The following is a 21877-nucleotide window of genomic DNA, read 5'->3' on the forward strand; positions in this document are numbered from 1 at the left end:
AGGCTGACATCTCGCAGCTACTGTCTTGAACACTACCCTTAGTTTCTCTAGGACCAAAACGATCTATTGATTTTTTTGCTCAGTGAAGGGTCTATGGGGTTGTACCCTCTGAGTGGATGCTCTCCTTAAGCACTGTGCCTCTAGCAGCACTTTGGATAGTACTTTTGGAATGGTAAGAGCATTTTTTTTCCCAAAGCTTGGGAGCATGGGAGGCAGCAGCTATTCAGTGATCCTTCCCTGGAGGGGCTGTATCCCAGTACATCCAGAAAGGTCCAGCCCAAATCTAGCCCTTATAGGCCTTCTCTAAGGTCTGACACATCTTGAAGCCATGATGGGCATTTAGTGACAGACTTTGGTCCTTTCAGGCCTTTACTCCACTTGCTACACATTGAAACGTCCTTCAATGATAATAAAGATATAACCAAAGATAAAACTAAGGATAGGTTTTTGTCTGGTTTAGTTTCAGCTTATAGGCTACCTGGAATATCAAACTTATAGTTTTTCTTACATTTTAAGTGACACTGTCACCTACTCTCAGGCCCAAAGGAGAGATGGAAAAAAAAAAAGATTTCTGAATCAACTAAACCTCAGTCCAATGCTTTTTAAGGAAAAAGGGAGGAGCTTGAGGAGGCTTAAGTATTTTTTTCTGCAGGCCTACAACTTCAGTCAATAACACTGTGCTAACTCAAGACAACTGAAAAGCAAAATTGGTTGTAACAGAATGAGCAAACACCCAGTTTATTTCTAAGCTGTATTAATTGGAAAACAAAAAGCGCAAATGAGTAAGTTGAATGATGCAAAACAAATTGGAAACAAAATTCTGTGATCCCTCTTATCAGTTTTAACAAGATAGGATCTCAAGATTTGTTCCAGCCTTTAAAAAAAAAAAATCCCCCCTCCCAGCCCCCCAACCTCAATCCAAACCCCAAATGCATTCAATTTTAATAAGCTATGGTGCTATCACAGAAGAAAAATCAATCTCTAAAAATAATGAGCTGTATGTTTACAGTGTCTCTAACACCATAGTCTTGATATAATTTTTGTAAATAAATAACAGAATAGAAATACAATATTTTTTTGTGGGGACTTTTTTTGCTGGGTTTGTTTGGTTTGGTTTTTTTTTTAGGGTTGTGCTATTTGAAGTTTCCTTGGCAATAAGCCAGTTCAAAGATTTCTCAAAAAAGGGAATAGCAGTTGGCTTGTGAATCATTAAATAATTCCAGTCCCCGCTCCCTTGCTGGAATTTTCCCTCCTCCCTCCCATTTTAATATCCATCTTGCCATGCCAGGTGTTGAGTCTATTGAAGGACTTAAAAAATAAATTAAATAATGTTGAAAGTACCTATTTCAAATTTCAACAACTGAGTTATTTTTTAAAAGCATTGTCAATGCAATGGAACAGCTTCATGTTCAGTCTTTGTTTTATTTAAACATTTTAATTGGGCTGTGGAAATGGAACGTGGGTATTTTACCCAAGTTAAATCAATGGCTAACATACAACTCAAATGAGAAATGTACAATTTGAACTGACCATTTAAAGAGACAATTTGTCACACACAGTTTGCATCCATGCAGTCTGAGAGCTTTATAACTACATTATGTACAAAAAAAAAATTGTTTTTAGCTTATTAAGGCAACCACAACTTGGAGAACATGTCCAAAGTGGCATTAATACAATTGCAGTGGTGATACCCTTTGAACATTTTTATTTTTATTTTCAGATAAGAACACTTTTTCCTTTTCTTTTTTTAAGAAATAATTGCCAAGAAAGAACCTATTTTCCATAAGGTTTTGTTCTTTATTTTTTTTAAACAATCTACTTTATCTATTTTCTTTAAAAGAACATATCAAGGCATTGCTACTCAATGCGAATAATTCGGATACTCAGTTTCCCATCAATTTCACTGGGAATTGCAGGTGGTAAGAACTTTTAGGTTTGGGCCCTGTCTTTTTGCTCTATTTTTTCTGTCCTATTTTTTTTTATCTGTTTTCTATTTTTTTTTTTGTGATTTTGTCCATGTTTACTATAACTCTATTCCCCAGAAGTGTCTTGCTGTGCTCTACTCATATGTACCAAGCATCAAAACAACTTAGTTGACGGATGACCCCTTTTTCACATGCCATTGAAAATGCCAAGTTGCTTCATAAAAACATGCTATCGTAACTGAATATCCATATACACCTTATTTTAAATGCTGTGATATTCCATTATTCCTTGGGATAGCACTCAGAATGAGTGTGCGCGTGTGTAAGGCTCTACTTTTCTATTGCCTATATTGCAGCTAGTTGTAACTAGGCAAGTAAATGAGAAAGAAATATATAGTTCTAGCAGGAGTCAGGCATTTTGGGTTATGCTACCCCAAAGCCTGGTAGGTATATAAAACTGTAAAAAAAAAATTAAAACAGATTATAAACAAGATCACAGTTGAGAAAATTACACTATTTTTTGTTGGGATTTTTTTGTTTGTTTCTTTTTTTTTTCTTTTTTTACAGTGATTTCTACTATGGTATGGTTACTCTTAGTTTCACCTGGCCTGCCAAACAGAATCAGAGTTGATCATGGAGCTCTGGTGACAACGTTCAGCTCTCTGCAAGGAAGACCTCCCGCCTCCGGGTACGGTATGAGAACAGCAATGCTGAGATGCTGATTAGTTTTGGAAACTCTGCTAAGTAGATACTCTCCCCAACTTTGACACACTCCCCTCGGCCCCCCTTACCCCCTCACCTTTCCCACACCCTTTCCCCCTCTTTCCTGGGGGGGGGCTGGGGACAAAACAATGAAGAGGAAGATGAGAACCCCAGCTGGCACAGCTCTCCATGATGGGTTCTGGCTGTCAAAGGGACGAGTGAGTCTGATGATGCTGCAGGAGTGAAGCAGACCATGTGCCTCCAGTCCTTCAGTCCCGGCACGCCCTGCTGCCAGCACCCGACATCCGACAGGGTGCTCCGGCCTTAGGGAAGCCCTTCGCTTTCACTCCCTCTGCCTTTTCGGTGCCGCTTCACTTTCACATCCTCGTCTTCCTCCTGTGGGGACTTGCTTTTCCTTTTCCCAGCCCGGGGTGTCTGGGGTGGAGGGAGGGGGGGCAGAGGGGGAGGAGGAGGGAGAGGAGGTGGCGTCTCTCGAGCCATGTGTATGACAGCCTCGATGGTGGCCATGATTGTATCTTGAGTGGTTGCTTGCTCCAATAGCAAAGGGTTGAGTGTCGGTCTTTGACCTCTTTTGCTGGGAAGGTCAATGCATTTTTCCAGAACGGGCATTTGGTCTCTGGAGTCTTCATCGAAGGAGAGGGGTTGCTTCCGAGGACGCCCTCTCCGCTTCTTGACGAAGTTATTGCCTGTCTTTGATTGTCTCTGCAGCCGCTTGGCTTTCAGGATCTTGTTCACATGATCCAGGTTCTTCTTTGTGGACAGGATTTTGGTGTAGTTGCACATCTTGCGCACCTCGCATTGGATTGCTTCAATTTCACGGCGCTTGAACCTTTTTTTCAGCAGTGGGCTGGCTTCTGGGAGACAAGGACAGAAACAGGGATGGGTCAAACAACAGCGAATGGAAACCCTCCTTCGCCTGATCTCAGCATCACAAAATCTGGATCCTTTAAAGCTCAGTAAGCTGAATGTGACTACTGAAAAAGCAATGGCTGTGAGAAAGGACTCTGCATAGAAAAGCAACTAAAAGAAAGTTAAAAGATTATTTGCTACAGTCCCAGAAGAATTGCTGTTACCTCCTTTTTTACTGCCCTAGATTAAAACACAACTTTGACTGTTAAGCAGTCCTCAGATTTCTCTACAGCTTTCCTGTCCTCTAAAGCAACAAAGATTTTCTATAGCAATGTTTTACCATGGATTTGCTTCATTCTCATTTCTAAATCTCTAGTGGGAGGGAAAGAAGGGCTGCTTAGGATAGCTATCATATTGGCCCACCGTAACTATTAAACTTTCTATACCCCAAACATACTGATGTCTTCACCCTGGCCTTTAATTCCTGCCATGGATGCCAGATAGCATGAGAAGTGTTTGTTGCTGAAACTAGTGGGCACAGACAAGCTGTGTGGGTCACTTCACCTGAGGCAAATTCATTAACCCTGCTTGGGTTTCTTTACTATAATCTCCACAGATACTAGCTGAAACTCCTCAGTCATGCAATTGACTTTAATGGCCCCCAAAGTAAGCTTACTGCTGGTTCAGATCACTTAGTTTAGATCTGCATGAAGTCCAAAGTAGTTAAGTCTCTTGCCAAGGTCACATTGTGAGTCATTGTCAGAGCTGGAAAGAGTACTCAGCATTTCTTGGCTCCTGGTCCTTTGCCTAGGACACAAGACCTTGCTTGTTTTTCTTAAATTGTCTCATTGTCCTTTACTGAACATGGCATCTGTTCAGAATGTTCTGGTTTTGTTTAGTGGGGGGGGGCCTAAGGTGGTAGCTTCTGTAGGAAGCTACTAGAAGTCGCTCCCCTTTGTTCAGTGGACTCAGCCGGGCCTAGGGTGGATCCGCTGCCGGCCAAGGCCGAGCCAATTGGTAGCAGAATGTTCCGTGATAACGCCTCTGCGATAACGTATTTAAGAAGGGGAAAACAGGAAAAAAAAAAAAAGGGAAGAAGATGTGAAGCAGCTGAGCAGGGGCAGAGAGGGGGAGGCGCAAGCCTTGTGGGCCTTGCAGGCCTCACCCTCTGGCCTCTTGCCAGGCAGCGACTGGGCCCAACTCAGCCCGGCCCGGCTGCAAGAAGTGGAGAGGAGATGAGAAGTGAATAAGATGTAAAAAGGATCCTGAGAGGCGTCTGCCAGCCTGTTGTGAGGAATGGCTGCAGACGCCAAGGTCAGTTCAGAAAGAGGGGGAGGAGTAATGCGGCTCCTGGCCAAGATTCCCCTGCAGCCTGTGGTGACAACCATGGTGGAGCAGGTTGTCCCCCTGCAGCCCATGGAGGACCCCACACTGGAGCAGGTGGAGGCCTGAAGGAGGCTGTGGCCCATGGAGGGCCCACTGGGACAGCCGTTCTGGAGGGACTGCACCCCATGGAAGAGATGACCCACACCAGAGCAGTTTCATGAAGGACTGTGGCCTGTGGGAGGGACCCCACAATGGAGCAGGGGAGGAATGCAAGGAGTTCTTCCTCCGACAATGAAGCAGCAGCGTAAAACAACGTGTGATGAACTGACCGCAACCCCCATTCCCTCTTCCCCCCTGTGCCGCTCGGGGGGGGGGGAAGGTGGTAGAGATAATGTTAAGCTTGGGAAGAGGGAGGGGTGGATGGAGGTTATCTTGTTCCCTGTCTCATTCTCCTGCTAGTTTTAGAAATAAATGAGTATTTTTCCCCAAGTGGAGTCTGTTTTGCCCGTGACGGTAACTTTAAGGATCTCTCCCCGTCCTTATCTCAAACCTCGAGCCGTTTTTTCTTATATCATCTCCCCCTGTTCTCTCAGAGGGTGGGGGGAGTGAGAGAGAGACTGCGTAGTCTGGTCCCAATCGGGGCTGAACTATGACATGAGTTCAGGATTTGCACACGGATTATAAGTAACTAACCCTTTGTGAGAGAAACAGAATGTATTAATTCTGCTATTGCAATAAATGGTGCTCCTTTTCATTCCTAACATATCTGTTCTGTGCTGCTGGAAAATAAGTGATGGAGTTCAGAATTTCTTTTCAGTAAAGAATAAAACATCCCACTAAATTAATCTCAGCCCACATCTACTTGCAAAGTTAAGTTACACCTGAGTGTCAAGCAGTCATTTGGGTTTGAAATCCTTGAAGTTTCCAGAGCAGCTACAATTTCAAGAAAGGTTCATTTGGAGGTTATCACTCCTTCACGGCTAACAGGCTAATCTTCTAGTAGTAGTTCAAATAAAGTTGCTATTGTAGCATTTTCTGTAGATAACCAGGAGCTGTCAAGTGGTAGAATATCCTCTTGCTTGCTATGGGCTATGACAGATTCAGCATACAAACCTCACTCACTGTCCTCCCCTCTTGGAGAACATAAATTATTGGCTCTTATACCACCATGTTGCTTGGATTCAGCAAAGAGCTTGCATAAACAAACCCAAGTTACAATGCAAGAAGTAGGAGTGAGTCATAAACACAACACAGACATATGCTCTCTTATAAATAAAGACCTGGATGGCCAACTTCCCAAAATCTGGTTTTCATTAATTACAAAACAAATACATTTTCCATATGTAACCCGCTCCCCATACCAAGAAGAAAAATAAAACCCACTTGCAGTTTGTGATTCACAGAGGACAAAAGAAAAGAGGAATGCAGTCATTTTGGTACCAAAGAAAAAGAGAAAGGAAATGAAATATTCAAGTTGCTCAAGAGAAGATAATTAATTGCACAAAATTCCTCTCAAGTAGGTCACCCCTAAAAAGTGTGCATGCAAGAGCCCTACGGGCAAGTGGCAGTGAGCTAGTTCTCAGTCATCTGATCAAAAAAAGGTTAGATTCTGTCACACAAAATGATTACACTCATCTAGCCTCACTGGCAATTGACATATACAGTCTCAATATTTCCAGCCCTAAGCATGCGACTCCTTTGAGATCCTCTCAGATCCTGAGAGTAGCTTCAGGTCAGAAGATTTAAGAAATCAAACATTTTACATACTCTTCATATTCACTGTCTACATTTTGCCTTTTATTGCTATTGTGAGGGCACATTTTCAAGACTTTTTTTTTTAAATTCCCATATTCAAGATGCAATTTTTTTTCCTGAAAGTAAAGATGAAATTTTTGAGTTGATGATGGAAATCTTGAAGATGGGAATTTTAGCAAAAATACAGGAAAAATTGCAAAGTTCATGGTGAAATCAGGAGATTTGGCATTGCTCTCAACTTTCATTGGAAAGAAAGTAAGCTAAAGGACAGGAAACAAATTTGCCATAAAGCATTAGTCAAGTATTTGCAAAGATTTTATATCTTTACTGAGATTTATCTGTAGTTCTTTGTTTCTGCAGCTCAGTATTACCACCCCATTGCAGTCAATGGAGATTTGGTCTGTATAGTCAATAGAGGATGACCTGTGTTTCTAAAATGGGAACTCAATGCAATTTAAGATGACCACGGACATTCTGACACTCTGATACTGGATAAGGAAGGTGCAGGTCTTCTGTCCATCCTGCCAAATCCAATGGGTGTCTTAGGCACCCAGGAGGTCCAGGTCATCCAGGCTGAGTGTCCTGAGTGAAGCCTGGTGGTGAGTATACAGTGCCTGAGTGGAGGCATCTGCTTTCTGCCAAACTGCATAGTTCTCAAAAATTAACCGATATGCAGACAGTTATGGGTAGATATCTACACTTACACGTAAATCTATAAGCTGAACGCCACTCTCTGTGTCCTTCTTCACATTGTTTAGATACTTTTTTTCCCTCCTAAAACTTTGCAAGCTGACAGTCCATTTCCTTTTGGGCGGAAACTCGTTTTCTCATTTAGAAAAAAACATGCTGTTCTGTGTTGGCTTACTGCACTAATTTTTCTTTTGTAAATGCTTTGGGCTGTTTATGACTTTCTCAGGAAGCTTGTTAGAAGCTACTAATAATGCTTTTGCTTTTCTTCCTAGCAAGCCTTTGAACTTGCAAACTCTAGAAAGCATTTGAGTTGTGTTACATAGCCTGCCAACAGTCAGAATGCATGTACTGAATAAGTAATATGCTTTCAAGTCAAGCTTTTTAAAGGAGATATTAGGAAACCAAATATTATTTTGATTATTGAGAGTCAGGGATATCTGATTCTACATTTGGAGTATGGAGACTATGCAGAAAAGAGTCTGATGTGTCTGCAGGGGGAAGATTTGATGAGGTGTGCATATGACAAAATATCGGAGATCTGCCAAAATAAACTACTATTGAACTGAGAGCCATTAGGTGTTATCAACTCATCTGGAAGCTCTTGGTGAGCAATCTTTGATATAAAATATTTCACTATATTGCCATGTGATATACTGCTCTGCTGAAAACCAAAGCGAAGTACTAATCTTTTCCATTTTATCCAGACAGACCCTACCCAACCCCGGACCCAAGTTGATCTGCATTGTTTTTAGGCTTTGTTGTTCTCTTCCTGCATATACTTTGCTGTTTGCACATGGAAATCTTGCTTTGGGATGAAGACTTTTGTCTTATTCTACCCAGTGGAATTCCTCTAAAAGGAGTTGAAGAGGAGATGCAAAAGAAGACCTGAAGCTATTTGTCACAATCCAGCCCACAGTGAAGAGAAACTAGAAATACTTGATGCAGCACAAGCTTTTGTACTTTTCCTCCATCCTTTGCCCACTTTCCAGACAACCTCATCTAGCTGCCCCAAACAAGCATGAACCAGCGTTAGTCTTAAAAACTAGTGTTACACATTTAAAATGAGGCACATGGAGGCCCAGTGTTTCTCCCCTTACGAGGATACACAGATGCAGTGAGGCTCCATCTCACAGACAGAGACAAATTGAAATAGCTGCAGGCCATGCCGGGAAGTCACAGAGGATTGATATGACACTGAAAATAGCTTCTGAGGTAATCTCTACCAAAAATACACATTTCCAAGGGCAGCTTAAAGCAGGCTGGAGGACTCACTCCAGTACAGTGGTCTTGAATGAGGAGGTGAGCCCAGGTAGGTCAGACCCCTTGGAAGTTCTCCATCACTCCCGTAACTTTATTCTGGATGGTTTGTTGTATCTGCAGCATTAAAGATCCTTCTTACTGCCTATCATTCTCCATCCCTTTGGAGTTGTCTGAGGCCACTTGCAAGAACATTGCACAGAGAAGACTTTGCTCAACAGCTGGGCTCAGTTTGTCGTCTTGGTATGAATGGAGGAATTTTCAAAGAGCTCCCTATTAATTACAGAAAACCCGTAACACTGTCCTGTTTTCCCATTAACACAGTTTCTTTCCATTTTCACTAAATTATTTCAACATCTGGGCTACAGATAAACCAACAATTTAATTAGACTTCTGAAAATGGAAACAATGAACTATGCAGTCAAGCATAGACTTTCATCTTGAAACTGATCATAAAATATTTGTGTGCTTTCATTCTCTGCTGCAGTAAAAATCTGTCCTTAGTTTATATATAGGAAAGTAGCAAAGACTAAACAGAGAATCCTGTTTTTTTAATATAAAAATTTAGCTTTATAGAGGCTACTTTACAGCACAAATCCCTTGTTTTCACTATTTATTCAGGAAATGAGAGAAAAATCAAAATGAGTGCAGTGAAACAGCACTTTCAATTGCATAATTAAATACACAATCATTCCATAACTCAGTGATACAAATACATTTTTTGTGAATGTGGAATCAAAAGTTTGACAAGACTATGAAACACCTAATGGCTGCATGTAGGTAATGTACTGTGGGTTCCCCATTCACTGGAAATTAACACACAATGAATGATTAGCTTCTCTATCCATGCCCAAGAAAAGGCGTGATGATGCCTGAATGACTTGGCTCAATTTCTAACTGTATAAAACTATCACCTTTCTGATCTGTTTCAAAATAGAAGCGCAAAATATAAGTTGATTGAAAAACATGATATTCTGACTTATATATTCTGATATATTTTAAATCACTGTTCATTGCCCCAAGACAGAATATTATGCTAAAATCACTGAAGTATGCAGAAAGAAATCTCAGCTGCTCTTTAGCTATTCACTGTGTATTCGTCATGTTTGTGCTACAGGGATGGGAACATTCAAATAAGTGAACAATGGGGCTGAGAAAGGAACCCAAGAGTCTTGCTTCAGAGTCCCCTGCTAGACCATACAGGCTGGTGCTACCTCTGTTCTCATTATTGCACCAGTGGTGGTATGTGAATAACGTAGATTTGATATGCCAAGATATGATCATGATAAAAAAGTGTTAGAAAAATTACAGTCTGATTATCACATGAGATATGCACATTTGCAGCTACTTCTCCAATCAGGAAGAGCGGTAGAAGCACATATTGTTCAGTGCAGCACCTGAAGGAAGAAGATGGGGAAGAAATAGAGGGGATGGAAGGAAACAACATTACCTGCTTCAGATGTTGCTGATGATGAAGGTAGGAGAGGCAATACTGGAGTCGGCATTGTAACACTGTCAACAGCTGCTGGTTTCCTTCTGGTCATCATGTTACAGGCAGAACTTTCCATTTTACTATGAAGTGAAGTCTGGTCTGCTTTTAAGTGGGGACCTGCAATTCCTGGGGAAGGAAACAAAATTTGGATGAATATTGATAAAGCAATCTGTCTGGGTAATATCTGGAAAAGAGTAATCAGTTGCTGTCATTGCTACCCTGATATAGTTCCATATTTTCCTCTACCTGTAATGTGGTCTTGATACTAGCAAGGATCATGACTGTTATTTTTTGGTTTTGATAATTTCACTTCAGGATGTACCATCACTGATCTCTATAAACAATGGTAAACCAACATAATAATTCCACATTACTACTTTTTATTCTCCAAGTAAAAATACACTCTGATATATGTACAAAGACAGATATGCTGACATTGTCTATTTGTCATTTTCTGGGTAGTGTAATCTCCACACTCACACACTTCTCAACTATAATGACTTGACTCAGTGGGTGTTTCATCTGAATAAGGAGTATGCATCAGGAACAGCCTCAGTATGTAATTCCCTGTCTAAAGTATATTACATTTATTTTTTAGGAATCCCTTCCTAATGAAAATTTACCTTACAACTCAATAAAGAGGTGGGAATTAAAAAAAAAAAGAGCAATTTGTCATACATTTTTCTACCTAGGGATTACAATGCAGAAGAAATGAGTGGAAGAAATATACCAAAGAGGACAAATATTCCAGAAAAATAAAACTTGTGCACTCAGGGCTGGTAGATTCCTCCCTTAACAATGTTTCTCAAACTCTCTTATGATTTGAACCCATTTTGTTTGCTTGTAAATGTGCCAAATTTAAACTGCTGGAATTGAAATTTTACATATTAGATATTTACCTAATAGACCTGAATGTGTATCCACCCATTTATATGTAATATTTCTATGAGTTCATGTGTGTATACATATTGTATATATATATCTATAAGTATGTGAATTTGCCAAGTAGAAAGGCAGCTAAAATGCCTCAGTCACTTTTTATGAGACTGGGACATTTTTTTCCCATTTTAGAAAACTCCTAGGAGTCGTCATTTTGTAAAATTCCAGTAGCCCTGCTCTCATTAGGCCGGAGCAAAAGTCTGCTAGGGTCAGGACTTTGTGTTGTGTCTTTGCCAGCTTATGAAAACCTCTCCCGGTCTCCGTGATGCTAGGCTTCAACATATCCAGGATAGTCATTCATTTTTCAAAAGTAATCCTTCATAAATTCCTTCTCTTTTCAAATCTCAACCTGCACATGGGCCTCAGATAAAATGCATCAGATTTTGGCAATAAATTGCATGAAGGTTCAAAAACCACAGAGCAGCTGAGATTGGAAGGCTTCTCTTGAGATCACTTAGTCCATCCCACTCTGCTCAAGCAGGGTCAGCTAGAGCAGGTTGCCCTGGACTATACCTAGTCAGGATTTGAATATCTCCAAGGAGAGAGACTCTACAACCTCTTTGGGTGACCCGTTCGAGTGTGCAGTCATCCTCACAGTAAATATGTGGTTTGTGATGTTCAGACATAACCTTCTGTGTTTCATTTTGTGCCCATTGCCTCTTGTCCTGTCACTAGGCAACACTGAGAGGAGTCTAGCTCCATCTTCTTTACTCTTCCCCATCAGACATTTGTGCATATGGATAAGATCCCCCTAAGCATTCTCTTCTTCAGGCTGAACGGTCCCAGTTGTCTCAGCATTTCTTCATAGGAGAGATGCTCCATACCCTCAACAAACTTTGTGGCCTTTCATTGGGCTCTCTCCCATATCTTCATGTCTCTATTGTACTGAGGAGCCCAGAAGTGGACACAGTACTCCAGGTGTGGCCTTACCAGTGCTGAATAAATGGAAAAGATCACCTCCCTTGATCCGATGGTAGTGCTTCCCCTAATGCAGCCCAGAAAGCTGTTGACCTTCTTTGCTGCAAGGGCATATTGCTGGATCATGGTCAACTTCGTGTCCACCAGGATCCCCAGGGCCTTTTCTGCCAAGCTGCTTTCCAGCTGAGCTTATTCCTCCCCAGGTGGAAGTCCTCTCCAGGACTTTGCATTTGTCCTTGTTGAACTGCATGAGGTTCCTGTCAGCCCATTTTTCCAGCCTGTCAAGGTCCTTCTGGATGACAGCATGACCTTCTGGTATATCAACCACTCCTACCAGTTTTGTATCTTCTCTGAGTTAGCTGAAGGTGTGCTCTATCCCATCACGCAGGTCATTAATTAACATGTTAAATAGTTCTGGCCCTAGTATCGACACCGTGGGTGCACCACTAGTGACTGGCCTCTAGCTGGACTTTGTGCCACTGAGCCTGGCAGTTCAATCAGTTTTGAATCCATCTCAGCGTACATTTATCTAGTCTGTATTTCATCAGTTTGTCTATAAGGAGGTTATAGAAGACAGTGTTAAAAGTCTTGCTGAAACAGAGATAAGCAACATTAGGTTGATCAGGCATGATTTTCCCTTCATAAATCCATGCTGACTACTCCCAATCACCTTCTTGTCCTTCATATATTTGGAAAAGCTTTCCAGGATTATTTGCTGCCTCACCTTCCCAGGGATTAAGATGAGACTGGCCAGCCTACTGCTCCCTGGGTCTTTCTTCTTGCCCTTATTGAACTGATATTTGCCCTCTTCTAGTCCTCAAGATCTTCTCCTAATCACCATGACCTTTCAAAAATAATCAAGAGTGGCCTGATAATGACATCAGACAGCTCCCTCAACACTTTTGACTGCACCCTGTCAAGTCCCATGGAGTTATGTATGTTCAGTTTGTTTAACTGTTCCCTAACCAAATCCTCCTCCACCAAGAGTAAATTTCCTTTCCTCAACAATCTCAGGGGCCTGGGATTCCTGAATGCCAGTCTTACTAGTAAAGATCAAGGTAAAGACAAGAATGAGTACCTTGGTCTTTTGTTGATCTTTCGCCACCAGGGTTCCCGCTTCATTCAGCAATGGGCCCACATTTTTCCTAGCCTTCTTTTTGATGTTCATGTATCTGTAGAAGCACTGCTTGTTACCCTTATGCCCTTGCTAGATTCAACTGCAGATAAGTTTTGGTTTCCTAAGCCCATCCCTACATGCTTGGACATTGTCTGTATAGTTCTCTGGGTCACCTGTTCCTACTTCCACCTCTTCTTGGCTTCCTTTTTATGTCTGACATTACTCAGGAGCTCCTTGGTCATTCATGCAAATCCACTGCCATCTTTGCTTGGTTTGATTTGCCACTTGGATTTGGTTTGGTATGTCTCCATGACTTCCCTGATCCAAGCCCCAGGCCAGCAGCAAACCTCCCTGAACAGCAGGTCAGGTCAGCAGATGGGGGCATTTGTCCCCTACAGCAGTGAGCCCCCACTGCTATCCCTGAGTGCACCTGGATAGCACCTGGTAGTTCCTGAAAGAGGTTCCACAAATATCCTGATATCTTTCCAAGAAGATCAATAAGACCTTGAAGGAGAGCCAGAAACTGCTGCATAAACTTCTATGTCTGTTGGCTGCACTCAGCCTCGACAGATACCAATCAACATTTCCTTGTATTTGCAACTTGGATCTGCTATGAACAATCTCTACGTTTGTCATTTGCACATGAAATGTGAAATATCAGGACATCTATAGGTTGTCTCAGAAACTGTGGAAAAGATCTCCAGAAGACTCAGGCACAGAAGAACTGCACTGGTGAAAGGAGTCTGAAGGATGGGGCTACAGAGTGGGCCAGTCAGCGATAGGAGTCCTGATGGACCTGTGACCTGATATCAGCCTGGGACTTAGCAGAGGAGAATGGCTCTGAGTGCAGAAATAGTCAGGAGTGAGACAAAATCACAGATCGTGGCTTGGTGGCGATACACAGAGAAGTTTCTGCCTATTAGACCACACATCCTTTCAGAGCCTCAAATCAAGTACTAAACATCTCAAATTGTATCCATTCAACTTCAATCTCTCTCTGCTCAGCTTCTCTATTACAAATGAGAACAATAATATATCCCTTATCTCAAGAGCAGTGCTGTGAAAATAAAATTATCAACACTCATGAAACATTCATCTATTCATACTAAGGCATAGAAATGTGGAATAAATGAGACAAGATGTCACACACTGAATAGCAAGAGGAAAATCCAACTGCCAAATAGCTATCCATTAGGTGAGTGCTATACATTGAATAAAGCAGTGTCCCATAGAATAACTGCGATATTTAACCAGGTAATTATACCTATAGGATGACAGCACTTTGCAACTGTGCATATGCAAAACTGAGGTTTCACTACTCCATAGTGCTTGAGTTGGAGCCTGAACATTATTTATTCATGAATGTAGTTAGTGCGTAAGAAATGTGCATATGTGGGTGCATGTATCAATATACACACACATATATGCATGTGCACATGGTACATAATAATGCTAACAACCTCATAAATTCAACATCTGGTTCTAATTAAACTGAAGGGCCTATATAAAGAGCCATATGAAAACATGCAGCTGTAACCTGTTGACCTCTATTGATAAAAAAAAAAAGTCTCTGAAGCTGTGCTTCAACATATCAAGGTACAGTCATTCAGTTTTTCAAAGGCAATCCCTCACAAACCACTTATTCTCTCAAATCTCTACCTGCACACAGTGTTTGCATTAGGGACCTTGATTTATGGATTCATGCTCCTTGGATGGAGAGGCTGACTTCCTGTTGCCGTGGTTACTTGGATCTTGGCTCAAGGTTAAACTGCTCCCAAATCAAAATCAGTGGCAGGCACAGCATCTAACAGCCAGGTTATTGACTACCCTAGGATGCTTAAAGGTCAAAGACCAGAGTGCTGCTTACTGCCTTTGGGGTGAGTCAATATTTTCAATATTTTTATTCTGTTTATTCTGAAGAAGTAGTTGCTGCTCAGTTATCACCTATCTGGGTTTAGCAAGGTCATATAAATCATTGATGAAAATCCTTCCCCTTACAGAAGAGATACAAATGTAATGAATCACTTCAAAGCCTACATGACCTAATTGCAGCTCATCGCTGGTGAATCATGGGTTCAGCCATCTGTCTTTTGCTTTAGGCACTTGATTTCTTCAGTCTATATCACTTACCTCAGTGAAATTCTCATCTAAATTGAGGAACAGGAGTAATTTATGGATGTGGAGCAGCCAATAAGGAAGAACCATCAGGTTTCTTTCACAGATACCAAAATGCAAACAGAGACTCGGAGGCACCGTTGGAAACCATGGAGGTGCAGCGATTTGCTCACATGGCTGTGATTCATGCTGCAGAGTGGGAGGTCTGTCCCTTGAATGGATCGACCTGCTGGTGTGGCATCGTCACCTTTTGTTGGTCTTTTTCTTCTCACATGGTGTGCTCTGTTCAGAAAGCCTTAAGTAAGAGAACCCGCCAGTTCAACTAATCTTTGAATCAGGTGAAAATAAATTGTCTGCAACACCATTACAGGAGGCTCAGAGTTTAAAATTCACACGCACATCCATGATTCCAGCGTATTTTATCCTTTACCGCTGCTCCAGAGAGAGAACGATGATGTACACGGGTGGCCTGATTGAGACCTTATTCATCGCCTATCTCTCGATCTTTGTGCATTTCCTCCAAATTAGAGCCCACTTCATCCCATGAATGACCCATACCTTAACTTTTCTGAGTTCTACTGATAGCACAGACAACACTGCGTGCACATGCAAGTGAGCAATGGGTGGCAAAGCAGGGAGGCAATCAATCACTGTTTGTTTAATGAGAAAGGGCAACAGGAAAGGACAGCTTCAAAAGCAAGGGCAGACATGAGGGAGATTATCAAGAACCTAAAACAATTATAGCATGATTATGAATAAATAATCATAATAATCAGAAGTAAAAGGGTGAATCAGGAGAAGCACTGTTGTAGTTCAGGGCAGACTGGCAGAAAGCCGTATATGAGGGAACACAACACTGATGTGAAACTGGCCTTTTTCTTAAAGATTTATGGGTCCCCTGATACTTTGGATAAAAAACTGGCATTCTTCATTCATTGGCTAAGCAACTTATGAGCTCTGACTGATAAGTAATACATTAATTTTAAAGGTCTAGTCATTATTGTTGTTGTTATTAAGTACTCACGTTGCAAGTAATGTGGTCTAGCTCCATTGTGCTAGGCTCTGTACAAACAGATTAATTAACTATCCTTGCTTTACTGTTAAATCACGCTCACTCTGCTTATTACATTCATCTGTTTTCTCTCATCTTGTACTTATATGGAAAGGTTCTTGGACAACATCCACCTTTCCATCTTTAATTTGTGTACAGAATCTAGCACAATGTGCACCCAGCCTGGAACTCTAAGTGCCAGTTCAAAAGGGATAATAAATGTTAAGTTGTCATCAGAAAATGGAGAAAAATGAACTGATAAAAATTGATCTTAGTGAAGCTTCTGCTAAGGAAGATTTTTCTTTAGAGAGTTCATTACATTGGATTTCATACTCCCCACAGATTTCTGGAAATCCACAGCTGTACTTAAATTGTTTATGCATCTGACCATTGTTATTGGAAAACTCTTACAGACATTTTTTTTCTCCCAATGTCTTTGCACAATGTAGCTATGCAATGTGGCTGTACAGGAATGCACAGCTAAACATGAAGTTAGACACAGTATTTGCATTTTGGTAACTCCTCCGTTTTGAATAAAGAACCAGAAGAAATCTCATATCTGGGTGAATCTTTTCTTAAGGCTGATTTTAAAAAAATTTGCATCATATTCCAGAATTACTATGTGATAAATGTAGTTAAGGAAAGTAATTATTCTTCTTAAAGTAATATTATTACCTTTCTAACTTATGGAATTCATAGAATCATAGAATGGTTAGGGTTGGAAGGGACCTTCAAAGGTCATCTAGTCCAACCTCCCTGCAAGAAGCAGGGACATTTCCAACCAGATCAGGTTGCTCAGAGCCTCATCCAACCTGGCCTTGAACATTTCCAGGGATGGGGCATCCACCACCTCTCTGGGCAACCTGGTCCAGTGCTCTACAACCCTCAGTGTAAAAAAAATTTTCCTAATATCTAATCTGAATCTACCTCCCTCTATTTTGAAACCATTACCCCTAGTCCTGTCGCAACAGGCTCTACTAAACAGCCTTTCCCCATCTTTCTTGTAGGCCCCCTTGAGGTACTGGAAGACCGCTATCAGGTCTCCCCGGAGCCTCCTCTTCTCCAGGCTGAACAACCCCAACTCTCTCAGCCTGTCCTCATAGGAGAGGTGCTCCAGCCCTCTCATCATCTTTGTGGCCCTCTTCTGGACCCTCTCCAACTGGTCCATGTCCTTCTTATGTTGGGGGCTCCAGAACTGGACACAGTACTCCAGGTGGGGTCTCACCAGGGCAGAGTAGAGGGGGAGAATCACCTCCCTCGACCTGCTGGCCACGCTTCTCTTGATGCAGCCCAGGATGCTGTTGGCCTTCTGGGCCACGAGGGCGCATTGCCTGCTCATGTTGAGCTTCTCATCCGCCAGCACTCCCAAGTCCTTCTCCTCAGGGCTGCTCTCAATCCATTCCCCGCCCAGCCTATATTTGTGCCTGGGATTGCCACGACCCAGGTGCAGGACCTTGCACTTGGCCTGGTTGAACTTCATGAGGTTGGCACGGGCCCACCTCTACAGCCTGTCAAGGTCCCTCTGGATGGCATCCCTCCCTTCCAGCATGTCGATGGCACCACACAGCTTGGTGTCGTCTGTAAACTTGCTGAGGGTGCACTCTATCCCACTGTCCATGTCGCCGACAAAGATGTTGAACAGGTCTGGGCCCAACACGGACGCCTGAGGGATGCCACTTGTTCATTTCCCTGGCTTCTATTTGACATGTATTATCATTTAAAAATAACTGTACTTTCAATGTACAGCACTGCTTTATGTCTTTAGGTCCTTTTATCTTCCTCCCTTTTCCACCATCACATTAGAAACTTCAAGTTCTACCTCTTCTATGAGGGATTTTCTATTCTGCAGGATGTGTCCCCTAGAATAAAACCAAGTTCTTGTAGAATAATAATTTTAAAAATTACTCTCAATGCCAACAGGCAAAAATTTAAGACACAGAGACTGCTTTATTTCATTCCAGCTATTTTCCTACTTCTATTTTTAAAAAAAATTCAGATAGCTTTAGAGAAAGAAAGAGGGAGACCAAGAACACCATCATTAGATAGATCTTCTGATCTTTATCTGCAGTAGCACAGTCAGAAGAGCTAATGCTATGATAATAGCTTTGAAATGTTTTAGGAATTGGATAAAGAGAAGCGATAGTGATGAACTCCCAGCTAATAAACACAGAGTGCCTATTTCTGCAGAATGATAAATTTCCAGATGTCCTGAGGCTTTTCTGATACTGTTGATTTACTCATTTTCCCTCACTTCACTAATAAAGCTCAAGTTCAACATCAGATTAGAGAAGAGTCAGATTTCTTAAAGGGGCAGGAGGAGGGCTGGCATCATGGCACACAAATGCTGAGAGACACAATAATCTCTTCTGCCTCCTCTTATAACCACCAAGCTGCCTTCCTCTGCTGAAAACACACACTTTATCCACTTTGGGTTAGTACAGTAATAAAGACAATTAATTTGTTATCTTGTTAGTGGAAATTTAATGCAATGATCTAAAAGAACTCTTACATTTTGTGATAAACTTTAGTGCCTCCAGGGCGCTTCTCTTACATAGGACTCATTTCACATCCCATCCATTATGTAAATGAGATGTGGAAATAGTTTAGTTCCCCTAATGTACCTGTACACTGATGGATTGCACAAAGTCAGTCCTACTGAAACTAATGAGGTTAAATGCGTCTTGCCATTCCTTTCTACTTGGGTGAATCTCCGCACCTGAGTTCAAGAAACGCAGTGCAAGTCTTCCTCTTCACTTCTTTCTGAAGATAATTGTGTTTCCTGACAGGGAGCACAGTGGCAACTGCTGCATACCTGAAGCCTCGCAAGGCGTTACTTAAGCAAGCAGAGCAGCTGCTGTTGCTATATGCAGCTGTGGGGTTGTCTGTAGAGGCTTCAGATCATCTTCCACTCTTGGGAGGTGGCTCACAGGACTGAGTAGAGCTGCAGGCTGCAGGAATCTGCAGCCTACAATGACGTGATATTTGAAAACAACATAGTCGTTAGCATTATCAATGAAAGAGCTAAATGCAAGGAGGAAAGGGCAAGGAAACATTATTTTGCTCGTCATCAGGATGAGTCTCAAATCCCCATTGCCCCTCCAGCTAAGAGGATGATCAGCTGTAATTTGAAATATTCAAAAGGCCAATCTCAGGCCTGTTTTAAGCCTATATTTGCAGTGAATTAGACTTCCTAGGAGATGGAGTCTTGAGCTTTGTCTTTTGATTTTGCACGGATCCTCCATCTCATTCCATTCCCTCCTCCTCTGCGTATTGCCAACATGAAAATGGAGGGAGCCTGAGTTGGGAGACTGAGGAATGAAGGATGTGCAGCCTCAGTCATGGGCTATGAAGTGATGTGTGTCTGGAAGCTCAGTCCTTCATGTACTCAAAAATGAAAATTTAACGGAGCTGGTGGAAGCAGTTCATATTCCAGGGCAGTATGGGACAGTAACCCAAGGGGGCTGTAAGTGTGCTCGTACTCAGTCCCCTCCAGTCCTGTGTGCCCTTCCCAGGCCCCCAACTCTTCAAACAGAGTGGGATGGGGATTTGAAAATGTCATGGAAGAAACCACCAAGTTTTGTCATACCAGGAAGTGATGAACACGTGAAATGAGGATTTCCAGTAGAAGTTGGACCAAAGTAAAACATGTTTGTTATCTGTGGGTGAGAGTAATCAATAAATTCAATGAGAGAAAAATTTGAGGGTTCAAAAGACTAATTCAGAGTCAAAGACTCCAGGATCCCAAGCCTTATGAACATGGATTTAAGCTAAAGAGGCTTGCTAATGGATTCAAAGGCTTTTCCTGCCCAGACCCTGAAACTTTTAGTTGAGCAGAAAGTTATAGTTTACAGTTGTTGCAGACTGATAGAATCAGGAGAGACAGAGACCGATGGTGCTGGAGAAATGAAATTTGCCATGGAGCATCTCAGCAAATGAAACATTTAATGCACAGTGATGAAGAACTAAATTCTCTCGCAGAGGGGGAAGGAGAAAAATTAAACTCTTTGAAAGAAGTGAAATGAAAAATAAGTTCTTGAGAGAGGATGATTAGGTGGAAAAGCGAGCTAAAGGACTCTTTTAAGGCATAAAAAGCCATTAGCTGTGCTGAGGGGCAGAAGTAAAAAGACTTGCAGCTAGGAGCAAGGAACTACCTAGACATGAGTAGTCACACTGAGATGAGCTGTCATAGTGGATGAGGATATGATCACTGGGGAGGAAGGAAATAGAAGATAGGATTTCTTTCTCAAAAACACAGCTGAGGAAAGACAGATGGGGAAATTTCAGTCTGTAAGTAATGAGAAAAGTCAAGGGTGGTGTTCTGAGTTGTTTTTCTTAACAACAGGGATGATCATTTTTAAACGTAGCAGATAGAGCTGATATTCCCTAGGCAAATGAAATTGGGAGCAGTTTGTATTTATCACAGATTAAATGGGACACTGACAGCTTTGGTAGGAGAGTGCTGGTATGAAGCATGAGCAGAAGAGTCAAGTTGCTAGTAGGGGGAGGACGAATGAGGCACAAGGGCTGGGCTGGTGTAATGATGGAGTCATTTGTCAGGCACATCCAGTGTACAAAAAATGATGAACCTAAGAGAAGTTAGTAAAATAATTAGCAAAAATCTTGCTGAACAAGTTTGACTAAGAGACCTCTGCTGAGAAACAATAGCACAATGTTCCTCCAGAAACGGTAAAGATTCATTCTCCCTGTGTATGCATTCAGAAAAAGACAATATCTGTATGATGCACAAATTCAGTTGATTTTTTTTTTCTAACTGAAATGTTATATTTACATTGCACCAGTTTAAGTAGTCCTGTGGTGATATCTGTGTTAGAAAAGTAAACGGTACCAGGGATGTTGCTCGAACCCAGCTGCCCATACTGTTAAACAAAATGAAAATAAAAGAACCAGGTGGCCACCTCGACCATCTAACTTAGTCCAGTAATATCTGAACTGCTCCCCAGAGGGGTCCACACCTTTCTACTCACTCCAGACGCAAGCGAAGGCAGCTAAGCCATGGCAGTAGGCACTTGGGGACAGGTGGGATGAGGATGGGCTGAAAGTCACGGAGATGATAAGAGCATCCAAGACTGCTGACTTCTAAGTTAGCATTCTCCCTTCTGGGCAGCCTAGTCATTTCATTTTTCTTCTTCATCTGTAATAAGCTATGTCCCAGTGTCCTGGTTCTGGCCAGGATAGAGTTAATATTTACCTGAGCTGGGTGGAGAACTGAAGCTGGTAGCCCCTATGGCTGGGATAGTTAACTAATTAGCTAACAGCTGGGGTTAATTTACCCAAATTAGCCAAAGGGCTATTCCATCCCATCTGACATCATGCTCAGTATATAAGTGAGGAGGGTGCTGAAGGGAGGCTCTCCTAGTTGGAAGAGACTGGATGTGGAGATCTGTTGTGAGCTATTATACTGTATTTGTGTTCCATCACTCTATTGTTTTCTTCTGTCATTACTGTTAAATTTACTTTTTGTTCAATCTCAACCCGCGTGTTTGTTTTTTTTTTTTTCCTGGTTTTCTTTTGTTTGTCAAATCTCCTCCTATTCTCTCGGAGAGTCAGGGGAGTGAGAGAGAGACTGCGTAGTCTGGTCCCCGTTGGGGCTGAACTACGACACCCAGCTTGTACAATGAGAAATACACTGAATATGACATGCATTTGAAGTAAAATCCTCCCAGCACTTAATAGAAGTCCCCGTACACCCTGCAATCTAG

The 21877-nt window shown here is 41.9% G+C and overlaps 1 protein-coding gene across 5 annotated transcripts in view; it reads right to left on the minus strand.

Annotated features, from left to right (window-relative positions):
* Window positions 1-2770: 2770 nt before the first annotated feature.
* Window positions 2771-21877, minus strand: part of LOC104480483 (SET-binding protein) — a 287448-nt gene continuing 268341 nt past the window's right edge. For 3 of the 5 annotated variants that reach the window (XM_086769714.1, XM_086769712.1, XM_086769713.1), the window contains 2 exons: window positions 9976-10143; window positions 2771-3499 (listed from right to left, as the gene is read on the minus strand). In XM_086769714.1, coding sequence (XP_086625840.1) covers window positions 2952-3499; window positions 9976-10143 — 716 coding nt within the window. In that variant the 3' untranslated portion in view covers window positions 2771-2951. The remainder of the gene's footprint in view (window positions 3500-9975; window positions 10144-21877) is intronic. The other 2 variants (XM_086769716.1, XM_086769715.1) reach the window with 1 other exon arrangement.

The sequence above is a fragment of the Chlamydotis macqueenii genome, chromosome W, assembly GCF_036417535.1.
Source record: "Chlamydotis macqueenii isolate bChlMac1 chromosome W, bChlMac1.mat, whole genome shotgun sequence".
Lineage (NCBI taxonomy): Eukaryota > Metazoa > Chordata > Aves > Otidiformes > Otididae > Chlamydotis > Chlamydotis macqueenii.